The sequence below is a fragment of the Quercus robur genome, chromosome 1 (assembly GCF_932294415.1).
Source record: "Quercus robur chromosome 1, dhQueRobu3.1, whole genome shotgun sequence".
Classification (NCBI taxonomy): Eukaryota; Viridiplantae; Streptophyta; class Magnoliopsida; order Fagales; family Fagaceae; genus Quercus; species Quercus robur.
In genome coordinates, this window is record NC_065534.1 from 28,876,122 (window position 1) to 28,891,998 (window position 15,877).

The 15,877-nt window shown below is 33.3% G+C and overlaps 1 protein-coding gene across 1 annotated transcript; it reads left to right on the forward strand.

Moving 5' to 3' along the window:
* The first annotated feature begins 10,750 nt into the window (after positions 1 to 10,750).
* On the forward strand, positions 10,751 to 12,216 carry LOC126728496 (universal stress protein PHOS32-like). Its single transcript, XM_050434307.1, has 4 exons — positions 10,751 to 11,097; positions 11,196 to 11,305; positions 11,608 to 11,726; positions 11,870 to 12,216. The coding sequence occupies exons 1-4, from the start codon at positions 10,923 to 10,925 to the stop codon at positions 11,958 to 11,960; spliced, it is 495 nt and encodes a 164-aa protein (XP_050290264.1). The 5' UTR covers positions 10,751 to 10,922; the 3' UTR covers positions 11,961 to 12,216.
* The last annotated feature ends 3,661 nt before the right edge of the window (positions 12,217 to 15,877 follow it).

The window sequence follows — 15,877 nt, forward strand, 5'->3', positions numbered from 1 at the left end:
CTTGCATTGGGAGTGGAGGAAATAAGACAATATGAGAAGTACCTTGGTCTTCCATCTCTTGTTGGGAAAAATAAAAAGGCCAGCTTTAACTACATTAAAGAAAGAGTATGGAGGAAAATTCAAGGGTGGAAAGAGAAGCTCTTATCACAAGCAGGAAGGGAAATCCTAATTAAGGCCGTGGTTCAAGCAATTCCAAGCTACACCATGAACTGTTTTAAACTCCCTTTGGGTCTATGTGCAGAAATTGAAAGCCTAATAAGAAATTTTTGGTGGGGTCAGAAAGGAGACAGGAGGAAGATTCATTGGGTCAAATGGGAAACTCTTTGCCTCCCAAAATCTGAAGGGGGTATGGGATTCAAAGACTTGGCCCTATTCAATGATGCACTACTTGCAAAACAAGCATGGAGGCTTTTGCACAATCAGAATTCCTTATTTTATAGGGTATTCAAATCCAAATTCTTCCCGGATTGCTCGATTTTGGAGGCCTCAAATTCTCATTCAGGATCTTATGCTTGGCAAAGTATCCTAAAAGGGCGGGATGTTTTGTTGAAAGGTGCTAGATGGAGAGTAGGAAGTGGGGAGTCCATTAGTGTGTGGCTTGATGCATGGCTGCCATCATTGGAGCACCCACGGATACAATCACACATTGTTGAAGGATTTGAAGATATCAAGGTAAAAGACCTCATAGAGCCGGAGACACACAGTTGGGATGATAATCTCATTCAAGGTTTGTTCAACAACTAGGAGGTAAACTTGATAAAGAGTATTCCCTTATGCACTATCCCTGTTACGGATACAATCACATGGCCTTTCAATGCTTCGGGTTCTTACACTGTGAAATCTGGATATAAATTCTTAGCCAAAGGTGAGCTCCACAATCAATCAACTACCCCTTCAGACCATAACAGTGAACTATGGAAGCTAATATGGAGTCTTGAGATCCCAAACAAAATTAAAAATTTTGTGTGGAGGTTAAGCAAAGATGCAATCCCAGTAAAGAAAAACCTGAAAAAGAGAAAGATTTTGAATGATGACATCTGCGAACAATGTGGACAAGCTGAAGAATCAGTGCTACGCGCAGTCTGGGAGTGCTCAAAACTATCTCCAATTTGGGACGCTGTACCTGACTCTGCATGTCGTCAAACTCACTCATTTGCAAATATAAAGGACCTGCTTCTTTATGTCTCAAATGCGGGCAGCAAGGTGGATTTACTGGTGGCCATCACGTGGAACATATGGTATCGCAGAAACCAGCTGAGGTTGAACAAGGATTATCCCATATCCCAGGTACTTCAAACTGCTCAACAATGTTTGCTGGCTTACACAAAGGAAAACAGAGTGCAAAGAACTCAGATGAACTCCCCAACACCAACCAGAGTTGCTTGGCATCCCCCACCTGATGGATGCGTGAAAATTAACTTCGACGGAGCAACTTTCAAAGACATCAATAAGGCTGGTCTTGGAATCGTTATTCGGGATGGTTTTGGACAGGTAATGGCTTCCCTATCTGAGCAGATTCAACTCCCTTACTCATTGGACCTGGTTGAAGCGATGGCAGCGGCAAGAGCCATCTATTTTGCTGCAGAACTTGGCTTCTCTAGTTACGTGTTGGAAGGTGACTCAGAATTGATTATTAAGGCACTAAAGAATGAGGAAAACTCCCTTGCACCCTTTGGTCACATCCTAGCTGCTGCCAAAACCTCAACAGATGTCAGTTGTATTTCATTTTCCCATATTCGTAGACTTGGCAATTCTGTTGCTCACAACCTTGCAAAACATGCACGACATGTTGCGGGTTTAAAGGTGTGGATGGAGGATGTTCCTCCACACCTCTATCATGTATTATTAACCGATCTTGGTTGATTTTCTTAATGAAATTCCAGTTTTGTTTCTCAAAAAAAAAAAAAAAAACTTTAAACTCTCCCCTTGCTGCTCCTAACATATAACAAATCCATGATCTTTTTATTTTTATTTTTGGTGTGGGTAGATTAATTTAAGTTAATTTTTCCAATATAACGAATTCGTATAAATTTATTGCGAGAGTAACTTTTTTGATTTGTGAAAATTGATAGTATAAAAGCAAACAAAAATATCTACTCCAAATCAACTCCAAAATAAATTATCTACATAGATGAAAAATATCTCCATAAATACTCTTTCATACTAATGAAAACCTACTTTCCATCAATATTAATTATATTTAAAAATTAAATTAAAATTCAAAATTTTCGATCGTTCTTTTCAATGTATATATAAAATATTAAAAAGTCATATAATGTGATTGTCTATTTTTCTTTTACATGGAATACAAATATCATTGACAATTTTTTTTTTTTTCCTAGACTTTAAAGAGTTTGTATATCATCCCCAAATTTTTGAAAGCGTTTCAGTTTAATTATGTCTTTTTGTCCATACCATTAATTTTTATCCTATCAATTCATTTTTAAAGAAAAGGACACAATTGAGTGGATTGGCACCAATCATATATATATATATGTTAGGGTTTAAAGACGTGACATGTGAAAATTGAGTTGTATTAATAAAGTTATGTTAAGGTTAATTTAGGGGAAAAAGAACTGCTCAAATACACAAAGTTTCAACTTGTTCCAAGATAAAGAATTGATGATCTTTTACCCATATCATTTGAACCCTAACGAATTTCTAAGTCAAACTTGATTCATTGGAAAGTAAAGTAGTAAACATTGGAAACTTCAAAATGGACAAAAAGTTGATCCAATTTAGATTTGAAATGAGAGAGATATAATTATTTGAAGATCTCACAATTATACTAAATCTTAAAAAACTTGCTTCAGCGATAAGCAATTTAGATTGAGAAAAAATGCAGCGACTTGAAATCCAAATTCTATTAGAAAAGGAATTCATCCTTATTTTTAATTTTACTTTGTGCATCTACATAAAAGCACCTTATGCACAACTTTTAGAAGCAGGAAAGGAGGCTATACTAGAGCTAAACAGATTAATTTTGCTCATTTCTTCGTAAGCCTAAATGACGAAAAATCATCAATGTGCCTAGAGAAAAAACAAGAAAACTTGTTGGATAAAACATACAAAGATAATAACTCGCCAATAAAGAAACAAATGGAGAAATAGGGTTGCCACTCGTGTAAAGAGGGAGCACACAAGGAAAACATGCTAAATCAGAGAATAATGATAGTTAAAATCTTGGATATTGCCTGAAATGAAGACACGTGTCATTAAAATACAAGGAAAAATTTCCACGTGAAGAGAAGAAACTATTGATAATTGTCAGCAATTGTTGGTAAACACCATAGATCAACCTCAAGTATAAACAGAGGACCTGTTTCTCATATTGAACACACACCTCTCCCATTATACACTACTCAACAAAGATGTCTCTCCGCATATTTGTATTTCCTTTTAGTTTGTAGGATCCTTATATTAAGTTCATGCTAGTAAGTTGATTACTGTAATTGTTGCTTTTCATGATTATGAAGTTCTATTAGATTCATAGCAAATTCTTAGTTGTAGATGTTTAAAGTCTTCCAATTTATTTCAATTTGATTGGAATCATTTAACTTTCATGCAAACTTGTAGTCCTATTAATCCTTTAAATTGTAGCCTTTTCACTTCATTGATCATTTTTACTCAACAACCTCATCAATAATTGACACAGCATAGTTAACTAGTTAAGTAGTCTTAGCATCGATACTTAAGGTCATCAATACACTTGCAATCACACCGATATGTGAAAATTAAAATCATCTCAAACAAAGCCATTGTACGTCCCTCTAGGGCCTCTACACCATGAGCTCTAAACTGTTCTTGAAACCACAAAACTTTTTCTAGCAAGTTCACTACAACAAATCAATAAGGAAGTTCTTTGAATTGGCAGAGGTCTTCATTTACGTGGACAAGGAGTTCATGGATCAAATTTTTTTAGGGAGATTCCAAAATTTCTGGGACTTGGCAGCTTAAAGGCAAGCATGACATTTGCTGATCGAGGTTATAATAGAGTATCTAGTTGTACAAGCGTTTTGTAAGTAGATCGTTGTAAGTGCTTTTCCAATATTGAATTTTTACACGACTGTTTGTGTCTTCAGAGCGTGGGTTTTTCTTTGAAGAGATTCTTCATTACTTTTTTCACTTCATAACCAAATTTGTGCATTTGCTTTTATTGCTTTTGTTTTTATTATTGTCTTAGATTTGGTATTTGATAGATGTGGTTAATGTTGTAAAAAAGAACGGAGTTCAAAATACCAAAATTGATTGTGAAATTATAATGGGCTTAAGAAATAATGAGAATGAAGAGAATTTGAAAAATAGATAGCCACAACCACAACCACACACAAAAAAGAACACAGGATGTCTACATGGTTTAGCCTTTACCTACACCCCCGAGCAATGACGAAGAAAACTTTTCACTAACAAATTGGGATAAGACAAAGATAATATAGAGACACTCTCACATAACCCTAAACTCCAATACACCCAAAATATTTCTCCCTCACAAATACAAATACAAGGGTTTCTCAAAAAAAAATATACAAATACAAGGGACTACAACTAATACAAAAAGAAATTTTGCTCTACTCCACATTACACTCAAAGAGATTTCTCTTTAACTAAAACCAACAAACCAAAGCCAACCACAAATTGCGGCACAAAGGACCCTCTCACAAACTAATTGTGGTACAAACACAAACTCAAAATCTCTCTATCTGTAAGAAGACCATTGAACCAAAGCCACCAAACCTTTTGTAGTATTGTCTATTTAGAAGACAAAAATAACAATTTCCATTTGGACAATGAACTCATTTTTTGGTAGATAAAGAATGCTTTTCTTGGTGGATAAGGAATATTTTTCCTTATTGAGCAAGGAAAATTTTTTTACTTTCATATCAAGAAAAACAAAACCAAATCAAAGTAGGAATTTGAAGCAATATTTAACCATTACTATACCTTTTTGTGTATAAAATTTCTAATTAATTAACTTGTTGATTTAATTTATTTATTTTGCTACATATCACTTGGAATCAATTTAAGATTTTTTAAATTGAATTAAAGCAATTTATAACACGTGGGGATTTAAATTGAATTTTTAGATAAAAACTATAGGTTGGCCTTTCATGTTTGGGATTGTTTTCACTTCTATCCTTTATATTTCAAAATGTTTATTTTGGCACTTTATATTTGATTTCATTTTTATATTAGCTATTTATGTTTTAAAATTTTCATTTTCACAATGAAAATTTTAAAACATAAAAAATTAAATAGAAAACTGAATAAAAAATAAATTGTCAAAATGAAAACAATTTCAAATTCTAAAGATCAAAAGTCTACTTTAGTCAATTTTTGAATAGAGTGACACCCCACCTTTGTTTAACCTCCACCAATTCAAAACGCTCTCTTGTTCTGCAATGTGATAGTATATATTCAGGTTTATCATACGTCTTCGACATTATAATGATCGAAGAGGACCCTGCGTTACTTTCTAAGTACCAGATTTTTTTTTAACTTAGTAATCATGAATATTATTGCAAAAAGACAAAGAGGGACCTGTCTCCATCTCCAAAATCCTCTACAAGCAGCTCGCTTGGGATGTCTAAGATGGGTATAGTTCAGACCTTGTTACAAAATAAGGCATAGCCATTTCATTCAGCAGTCTGTTTACGTGATTAGCATGCCAAGAGCAGCAATTAGACAAAAGAGTTTTGGTATCTATACTACATTTGCTTCGATACATAACTGATTCATATTATTAGAATATTATTAGAGTATAAACCCAATAAACTTAGGCTCATAGTTGTAGGTTATTTGTTCATCATAATTTGTCTACCGATATATACAAGGCTGACCCTTGTACTTTATTACTAGTGGCCGCGCCATATTGACTTGAGGTGGTTCAATTGAACCACTGACTTGGGACAAAAAAAAAATTATATATAATAATTTTATAATTTTTTTGGTTACAACAACCCTAAAATAAAATTTTGAACCCTCCTAAAAGAAACCCAATAACAAACCAATTCAACACCAATCTCTATCTTGACATTTTTAAACAAAAAGAAAAAATCTAACAACAAACCTGTGGGGGGTTTTTTCCCCACACACTCGGCTCATTGTCCTCTTTGGGGAGCCAAACCCGCAAGGATTTGTCCTCGTCCCCGAGTGTGGTCTTTGGGATTTTTTCCTCTTTGAGGCTTGACACCCTTAGTCCCACATCGGTTAGAGAAGTGCCCCACACATGCCTTATAAGCCCTTGGAGCAAGGCATGGTGTACCACTTAGCCACACGTGTGATGAGTGGTACACCATGCCTTGCTCCAAGGGCTTATAAGGCATGCGTGGGGCGCTTCTCTAACCGATGTGTGACTAAGGGTGTCAAGTCTCAAAGAGGTGAAAATCCCAAAGACTACACTCGAGGACGAGGACGAGGACGAGGACAAATCCTTGCGGGCTTGGCTCCCCAAAGAGGACAATGAGCCGAGTGTGCGGGGAAAAAACCCCCACAAAACCAATTTGATTTAAAATTTAGGGAAAAAAAAGCAAAAAAAAAACAAAAACAAAAACGTAGCAAGTCCAACAACAAATCTCAGAAAAAGATAATTAAGTAAACAGTAAAGTGTAAACACTAAAAAACAATTAAGTGTGAGGTAGTGGAAGTGAGGTGTGAGATAGTGGGGAGTGAAGACAATTTTTTTTTTTTTTAAATGATTGCATTGTTGTTTTGAACTTTTAATAGAGCAATGTAAAAAACACAACAAAAATTATTTCTAATGAATTACAAAGACCAATAAGTTTTCAAAGTTAAGTTAAATTGTTAAATAAAAGAATTGAAAAGAGTAAAGATAAAAACTAATAAATAATAAGCTAAAGTATGTATTCTAAGCAACAATAATTAAAGCTCACTTAACAACAATAATTAATAACTTTATTATAGTACTTTATAATAATGATTTGCAAGATTTAATTTTAGCATTAATAATTAATATTTTCATTATACTAAAAAAAAAAATGTCTAATAAACTTATAATTTATCCTTTATTCTCTTGCTAGTATTATGGATAATTTTTTAATAAAGAAATCACATGTTTTCAAAATATTCATCTCTTACCTAAGATTTATCTTTTAAAAGAACTTCGTGTGGTGGGTTATAACTTATTAGAAAATGCCTATCTTATTATCCTAATGATCAAATAAGAAAATATTATTTTCAAAGAGGTTATTGTCAACCTCTTCAACATGAATTTGAATGAACCCCTTAAAAAAATTCATAAAACCACCACTATTTATTACATACAATTTAATACAGAGTTTTTTAGACTTGACACATGCTATGATAATGATACTAAGGACAACAATATACAGTAAAATTTTCCTCCAAATAGGATACTATATATATAATATATATGCTAGACAAGGATTGTTCATTTGTGTCAAGCCCTCCTAAGGAAAGCCCTCCTAAGGAAACATGTCCGGAACCTTGTAACTCGTTTGGTAATATTGTTCTAATAATGTTATTTAAATGTTGTGGAAATACATGTAGATGAAAAATGTTGTGAAAATACGTGTTGTATTGTTTAAACAACGAAAACTGCTATTCAAACAACATTATCAAACAGACCTTGTTATCCCTATTTTACACAAGTTTTAAGTTGTTATAGTATTGATTATCTAACCTTTTAGAAAGTTCAAATTTCATCAGAATTATGCACTCTGTATATCAAATGCTAACATTTAGAGTTTATTAATTTTATTATAGATTTATAGCCCAAGATATGCACTAGAAATGAAATAAAAACTCATAAATAACCGTGCATGTATTTTCTTTCCCTGTGCTGAGGTGTGATTAGTTTAACAAGGTATAAACTATTGAATATTTTGATAGACTGAAGGAACAGCATCGTGTTGCAGCTTTCCCTGCTTCTCCTGTGTATTGTGTTTTGTGTGTTTTTTAATAAAAGAAGAAAAAAAAAAAATTGCATTCATATTTTGCTTTGGTTAATGAATCTTGCCCTTTTGACATGTAACGTATTGCTTAGGTGTTCTGTTTTATTTTTAGGTCGGAGATGGAAACCAACATCAAGCTGAACATTCATCTTGAAATATCTAGCTTTCAGTGTTACCATAAACAATTCAGCTTTAATTATTTATGTCTTTTAGCGAAAAATTAAAAATTCAAAAAAAAAAAAAAAATACTGGGTCAACACAATTATTTGCGTAGGATTGATAGTGGACCAAATGAATGGACTGGTTGATGGGATTTAAGTTTAGCTATTTAATCAAGCATGATAGTCAAGGTGAAGAATAGATGTTGAGGACCAAGTAGGCTCTCAATAACTACTCTGGGAGATAAGGATCACAACCCATCCAAAAAAGGGTTACAATTAAACACTTTCTCGTGAGCTTTTATGAATTGTCCTTTTATGGTTAATCCTTAGATTTTCATTGTTGTCCTTTAATGGTTAATCCTTAGTTTTTAATGAGTGCAACATTAACAGAAAGGTTTTTAAAGTAGATTTTATCCTTCAAATCTTTAAATTGAACCTCACCCTAATCAAAATAGTAAATACACCTATTCAAATATTTAACTTTTGATTGTTCACTGCAAACGGCAAAGCATACCGAATACTTTAGTAATATTTCTTTATAAATATTATAAAATTGTAATTTAGAGTGTCTATTCTATAATTATTACTCTTTAACATCATACTAAAATACTAATAGATATGTTTATGTATGATCTGTTGGGCACCGTGTGGGTCCAGCCCATGACTTGGCAAAGCTCATTTATGAGCTTGCTTCCGTAAGTCTTCATGTCAGCCTTGCCTCTTTATGAGACTTAACTTAGGCGGGTGGGACACGCTGAAAACTACAAAGAAGAAAAGAAAGAAAATAGAGGCCATTCGGCCTTGCGGTGAGCTGAAGCAGAAACAGAGAGCCATTCGGCCACTTTGTGTGAGTTCTAAAGTGAGCAAAAACCAAAAGAGATATTCAGCCACTTGAGAGGTATGTGAAGAGATACAGAGAAATACAGTGAAAGTGTGAGAGAGTGAAAAAAATAAAAAGATATTTTTCTTTGCTCAAGTTACACATAAAGAAAATAAATTGGTGGAATTCTCATGAAGCTTTTGAGTGCTACAATCATGGAGGGTTGGAGTATTTAGAATAAGATTTTGCTACTGACTTTGTGGTGAGATTGCATTTACTCTTTGAGATTCATTTATTGTATATCCAATTTATTGTAAACTCAAGTTTAGCATAAACTTAATAATTGTAATCTTTATTTTATAATAGATATTTTTTAGAGCTGTCCCGTGATTTTTCCCTTTACACTAGAGGATTTTCCACGTAAAATTTGGTATTCTAGTGTGGTTGTGTTTATGTGGTGTTTGCTAAAAATTTTTGTTTTCATGATATTACTATTGTTTGATAGTTATATATTTTAATTCACATATAGACATTGAAGGGATTATGATTTTTTCCCAACATAATCTATAATGATTACTCTTTGTCATCATGCTAAAACACTAATTGATTTTTTATGTAAGCAATGTTCGAATTTCAAATCTCTTATTCAACGATAAGAAATTTATCAGTTAAGCTAACATGAACAATTATTTGCTCTTATTCTTTTACTAATTAACTTTTATTCAACAATAAAAAATTTACAAGCTGAGCTAACATGAACAATTATGTGCCTCTTATTCTTTTACCAATTATTTTCTCTTTACGTGAGCACTAGAGCATAAAAGTGTTGAACCGATGATATATTTAATGTTTCCCTTTGTTTATGTGCTGATTATATATCTTGCAAAATTGAGCGCTCCAATTATCACCAATGAGAGTGCCCTCATGACTAGTCTAGCATGAGGGCACTCTCATTGGTGATATAAAGTAGAGATTTCAGGTGGTGGGAAAATACGAGGTTTTGTCAAGTGGCGCATTCTTAACAAAGAAAATTGAAATATTCTCAAGTGTCATATCAGAGATAAAAACAAATTAAATATTAAATACTTGTTTTATTTGATTCAATGTTTCAAGATTTTTTTAAAATTATAAAGTAAAATATTTTTTTGCATCTTTTGATTCAATGTTTCAAGATTATTTCTCTCACATATACACACAAAAAATTTTGTATTTTAATTCATCATTTTCATTTCTTGCACTTCTACTCCATTATATATACTTATCCATATCCCTTCATGTCATCACATGTCAAATACAACAGACCAAAAATTATTTCATTTTCCTTCAATCTTTCGATGATACCTACCTAGCTTTTTTATTCTTGTCTTGTCTAATCCTAACTCGTATGAGTTAGCTACGGCCAAGGAAGGAGGCATGCATTTTATATTAAGTGACAACAACAATTACGATTTTGATGTTAAGGTTAAATGTTGTAAATTTGTGGGTTTTGTAAATGATTTGATTGATTGTGTGTATTTAAGATGTGTATTTTGTTTTATAATTAAGGAGAAAGAGAAATACACATTTCATATCCACTTTTATTTTATAATATTTCTCCAAAGTTGTTTTTTATTTTTCATTACTTGAACTAAATAATTATAATGAATAAATATATACAATTTATAATTATTTCTTTTTATGATGAACACATTACTAATAAAATTCTATAACAATTATTTTATAATATATATATAAAATCATTAAAAAATATTTTACACAAAATATTACTGCATTATCTATGCCTTCTACCGACAACTTACCAGTATAATATTAATACATGTGATATGGTACCGCAAAGGGAATAAAGTAAGAGCCTAACTAAAATTCAACGGATCGCACAGAACCATCTACTAGTTTCAACTCCTCTTTATTGGTGCCATTTTCTGAAGCTTAGCACTGGTCTTTGTGATATTATTCTTTGGTTTTTTTCTGATCTTTCTGAGATTGAACACTAAAGAAGAAGAAGAGAACATGACGAAAGATAGGAGCATAGGAGTGGCCGTGGACTTTTCAAAGGGAAGCAAACTTGCTCTGAAATGGGCCATCGATAACCTATTCGAGAAGGGTGACACTCTCTATGTCATCCACATCAAGGCCCCTCTAGGCAGGGAGTCTCGAAATCAACTTTGGTCCACCTCTGGTTCACGTAAAGTTCTATGCTTTACTTCACTTTTTTTTTTCCTATTTCTTTTGGATGATGGTTCTGATTTATTTGATATGGATTTGGTGAGCTTGGATATGCAGCTCTGATTCCATTGGTGGAGTTCCGTGAAAAGGAGATCGTTTCAAAATATGAGGTTGACCTCGATCCTGAAGTTTTGGAGTTGCTTGACACTGCTTCTAGGCAGAAACAGGTAATACCCTTTTGATTCGTTTGTGTTTTCTTTGTGTTATTATTTATTGTTATGTTTATAAATCTACTTTGTAATAGAGAGAATGAATTGGATAGAATAGATTAATTGTGGGAATTAATACATGTCCATCTTGCTAGTCTATTAAGGATTTCATATAGCCGATATAAAATTTTGAGAATAATGAATACATGTCCATCTAACTAGTATGCTGGGGATTCATATAGCCGACCCAAAATTTTGAGAATAAAGCTTGGTTGTTGTTGTTGTTATAGTCTATTTTGTGTTGTATCAAAATGATGTAGGTGACTGTCGTGGCAAAGATTTACTTTGGGGATGCAAGAGAAAAACTCTGTGGGGCAGTTGAAGATTTAAGGCTTGACTGTATAGTCATGGGTAGCAGAGGCCTTGGTAGCATCCAGAGGTATTGAAAATCTATTTTTGTGTTGTGTCTATGATTTCTAAATTAGAAGGTTTAATGATTTTATATAGTCAAAACCACATTTATAGGTGAATAAATTAAGACAATGATTCATAATAGTCTCGTTTTGATATTTCAATATATAGGGTGCTCCTGGGTAGTGTGACCAGCTATGTTGTAGCAAATGCAAATTGCCCTGTGACTGTCATCAAGGATCAAAGTCCACGTGGCATTTGAGTCTAGTTTCATGTGAACTTTGCAAGGGGCTTGATTGTTTGGAATAAGGGTGTTCTGTCTCTGTATGCATTCGCCTGCAAAATGGGATGATACTTAGAGTTTACGGGCTCATGTTAGTAATGGTGGTTAAATTAAAGGTGTGTGAGCAACAATTTCAAAATTTGCCGGGTATTGAAACTTGAAAGTTAATTTCTGTCTAATTTCAGACTTTTGTATATCTGTTATTTTACCTGGTTGTATGGCTTGCTATTATTCATATCTGTGTCAATGGATTTTATGTAGAACAGTTTCATTACTTGTTAAAAATCATTTTTCAGATATGAAAGCGAAATCATAAATTTGTGTTCATAATTCCTTCCTGGATGCACAAAGAAGGCAATTTGATGATGCAGATTATTAAAACGAGTATCAGATATTTAGTTTGAAAATTGTGGATAGATTTTAGACTTTTTAGTTAGCTTACTAAAATTAAAGGGCATATAAGATAAGCTATGTTCTCACTTGCTAGAAAATCTACCTCAATTCTACCTTCTAGTTGGTTAATGATCTCCATTTTGACACCCCCAAAAAAAAGGTTTTTCTTCATATTTTGCTGTAAACTCATTGATCAAAAGCAGACCATAGAGGATCCAATTGCGCACATAGAACCATCTGTCCTCTTCATTGAGCAACTTGACCCCTAAAATAACACCAAGCCAAATTCACTTCAATGTCTAAATATCTGATACTATCAACTCCCAAGAAATTCTTGTCCTTAAGCTCAATATCAAGTGCTCAATGGCTTTTTCTTGTCTGTTCTCCTTCATGATTAAGCTACCATGCTGCCCACGAGAGCTGCAAGCCTGCAATCAAGATTCACATTATTTGTGATACCTGTTGGGCAATTTAATGAAACATGATGAACTTGTATGCTAGCCATTTTACCTTTTTTATATGCAGTCTTAGCCTAAGAATTTGCTGCAGATCTGTCATAGGGATCTTTGAGTTAGGATCAGATGGCACAGAATTATCAACAAATGTACAGCGTGCTTAATGAAAACTACATAGATATCCATCACGTCAAGAATTATAATAGGAAAATCTTGAATCCAACAATGCCTTCTAAGCTATCATATTTTTATACAGTCTAGCCAATGAGATTTATGAGACACTTAAAGAATGCAGAGGAAGCAACAAATCTAGTATAAGCAAAGTCACAGCTATCTCAAATAAAGCTCAATCTAAGCCAACCGACCCCTTCCAAACTGAAGAATTAGTGACAATCAGTAATGACAAATGAGAACCCTCATTTATATTAATTATAAGTGAAGAAAAGATTAGTACTCAATTAGCTTTGTGTATTTCAGATAGTTGGTAATTAATCAGTGACATATGTGAATGATTGTTAAGATAAACTAAGAAGTGGTTGAGTCATTCACAGCGGATATATAATTATAAATTTATTGAGGGTTGCTTGTATTATCAAGTATTTGATGACATGTGCAACTTGGCCTGTGACCATCATCAAGAATATGGGCATCCGAATTTTTACTAAAAATATATATATATATATATATATATTTTTTTTTTATTCCCAATAATAGTACATTAGGTAGGCCTTCAATAGGACTATGCTTCTTGGACTATAATATCTCTGATAAGAAAAAAATTTATACTTCGTTTTTTCTGCTTCTTGGACTATAATATCTCTAATAAGAAAAAAATTTATACTTCGTTTCTTCTCTTTGCCTCTGCCTGCTATTTAGAGAGGAAAACTATACAAAATTATAATTAGAGGTTTTTATTTAATTTCCCATATTTTAATTTTGTTGAATTATTTATTTCGTTATTTTGAATGCTAATTTTGATGAATTTGGAAATTTAAAATATAATTTAGGCATATTATGTTAATTGTAACAGTCTATTAAGTTATCAAAAAACAGAAGAAAAGAAAGTAATTATCCACTAAAATGTGCTTAAATAATTAATGAAAACCCAAACTTTTACAATGCGTGAAGCTAGTAAGCATGACCTACCAACCCAACCCTTGTGGATGGGGTTGAGCTGATTTCTACACATGTAAGGGGTTTATTGGAAATTTCATAACCCGTTAAGATCAGATTAGATCAAAATACCCTTCAATCTTATCAAACCTGATTCATGTACATAATGCCTTAAATTCAGCTTGTTACTTAAGATTTCTACGCTAGTACTATTACACAATTTTTTTCCTATAAATGTTTCTTGGCATTTGCAACGAAATACCTCCAAAATTTTTCTATCAGTCAATGTTTTGATGATACCATCCGTTTCAACCAATCAATGTTTCATTTTTTTTTTTTTTCCCACTATAAATTTATTAAGGAAAAAAAAAAAAAAAAAAAAAAAAAAAAAAAACATAATCTAAGAATGTGCTTAGGAACAAAACAATCTCGTAAAAAAACATTTGATTCTCTCACATTGTTTAAAAGATGGTATTGTGTGTAGTATAACTTATCACATCTTTCTTTAAAAGTTACTGTAGGGTCGGTTTTTGGGGCCCAGACCCAACAAGTAAGTGATTCTGGCCCAAAGAACCCTAAACAATGAATTTGTAGAGAGCGAGTTACAGAACTAGGGCTGGACGAAGTGAACGTTAGTTAATTGCATGACATGCAGCAGTTTGAACGTAAGAATATCTCCTTAATGTCTACAGGATACTTAGTCCGAGGAACCGTATGGGTGCACCTCTGGTTCTGATCAAAGACTATTGCCTTGCTCTTTCTTCCTCTCTCCTTTCTGTTTTTCAATTTCCGATCCTTTCTTTATGGGGATTTCCTTCTCTTATATAGCCTCCTTAAATTGATAAGAGTCTTACACTTGTTAACCATCTGGACTTTCACTAAAGTGCCTGTCCCATCGGACATCCACCTTATCTTTCTGTGAGTTGCATTAGCCAATGTAACACTATTCGCCTGTCTTCTCCACATTAATGCGGCTGGAAAAGTAGCTTCCTTGCATTTAATGCGGCAGTTGTGGTCTCCCCCTAGACATCCTATGCTTTTGTTCTTCTCCCTGCTTTGTGAGGCTTATCCTGATAACCAATATTTGTTTAGAATGACTCCTTATTATGGATAGGGTGCATGTTGGCCTCATATTTGGCGCGTCTGAGGAGACACCCCTCCTCGAACGTCTCCTTTAAATAAGTTTGGACTTATTAGGGTTAGGCTGGCAGTTGCTTTGGCAGCTCATTTTCCCTTTGGTCATAGTTGGACTCTGTATAGGGTCCAAGGCCCGTCGTTTGACTTGGGAATTTTACCCTCACAGTTACCATAGTTATAGTTTTTTTTTTTTTTTTTTTTTTTTTTTTTTTTTTTTTTTTTAAATTTGTGATGTGCCTTTGTATTAAAACTTTATCCTCACTCCCTAGTATTGGGCTTTGTGGAGCTTAATTGTGTTTAATCCGAATTATGACCCAACCCGAAATAAAATTATTACGGTTTTTAATGGGATTTTTTTTTAGGCTTAGCCTATGGAGCTATCGGCCCATGCCCATTTGTAGTCCATTATGAATCTTGTGCACAAAATAGAAAAACTGTTATTTTGAAGATTAGGGTTTCTTGTTGTTTTTTAGAGAAAAAAATTGCACTACCGCATCTTGTATTTTTCTCTATGAATAGAGAAACCACTACAACTCTATGAACGTAGGAAAATTGCAAAACCATGTAAATATTGTCTTGTGTAATTTTAGGTAGCTTATCAAAATTAAAGAGTATATAAGATATGCTATGTTCTCACTTGCTAGAAAATCTACCTCAATTCTACCTTGTAGTTAGTTAATGATCTCCATTTTGACACCCCCCCCCCCCCCCCTTATTGATCAAAAGCAGACCATAGAGAATCCAATTGCGCAAATAGAACCAAATGTCCTCTTCATTGAGCAACTTGGCCCCTAAAAT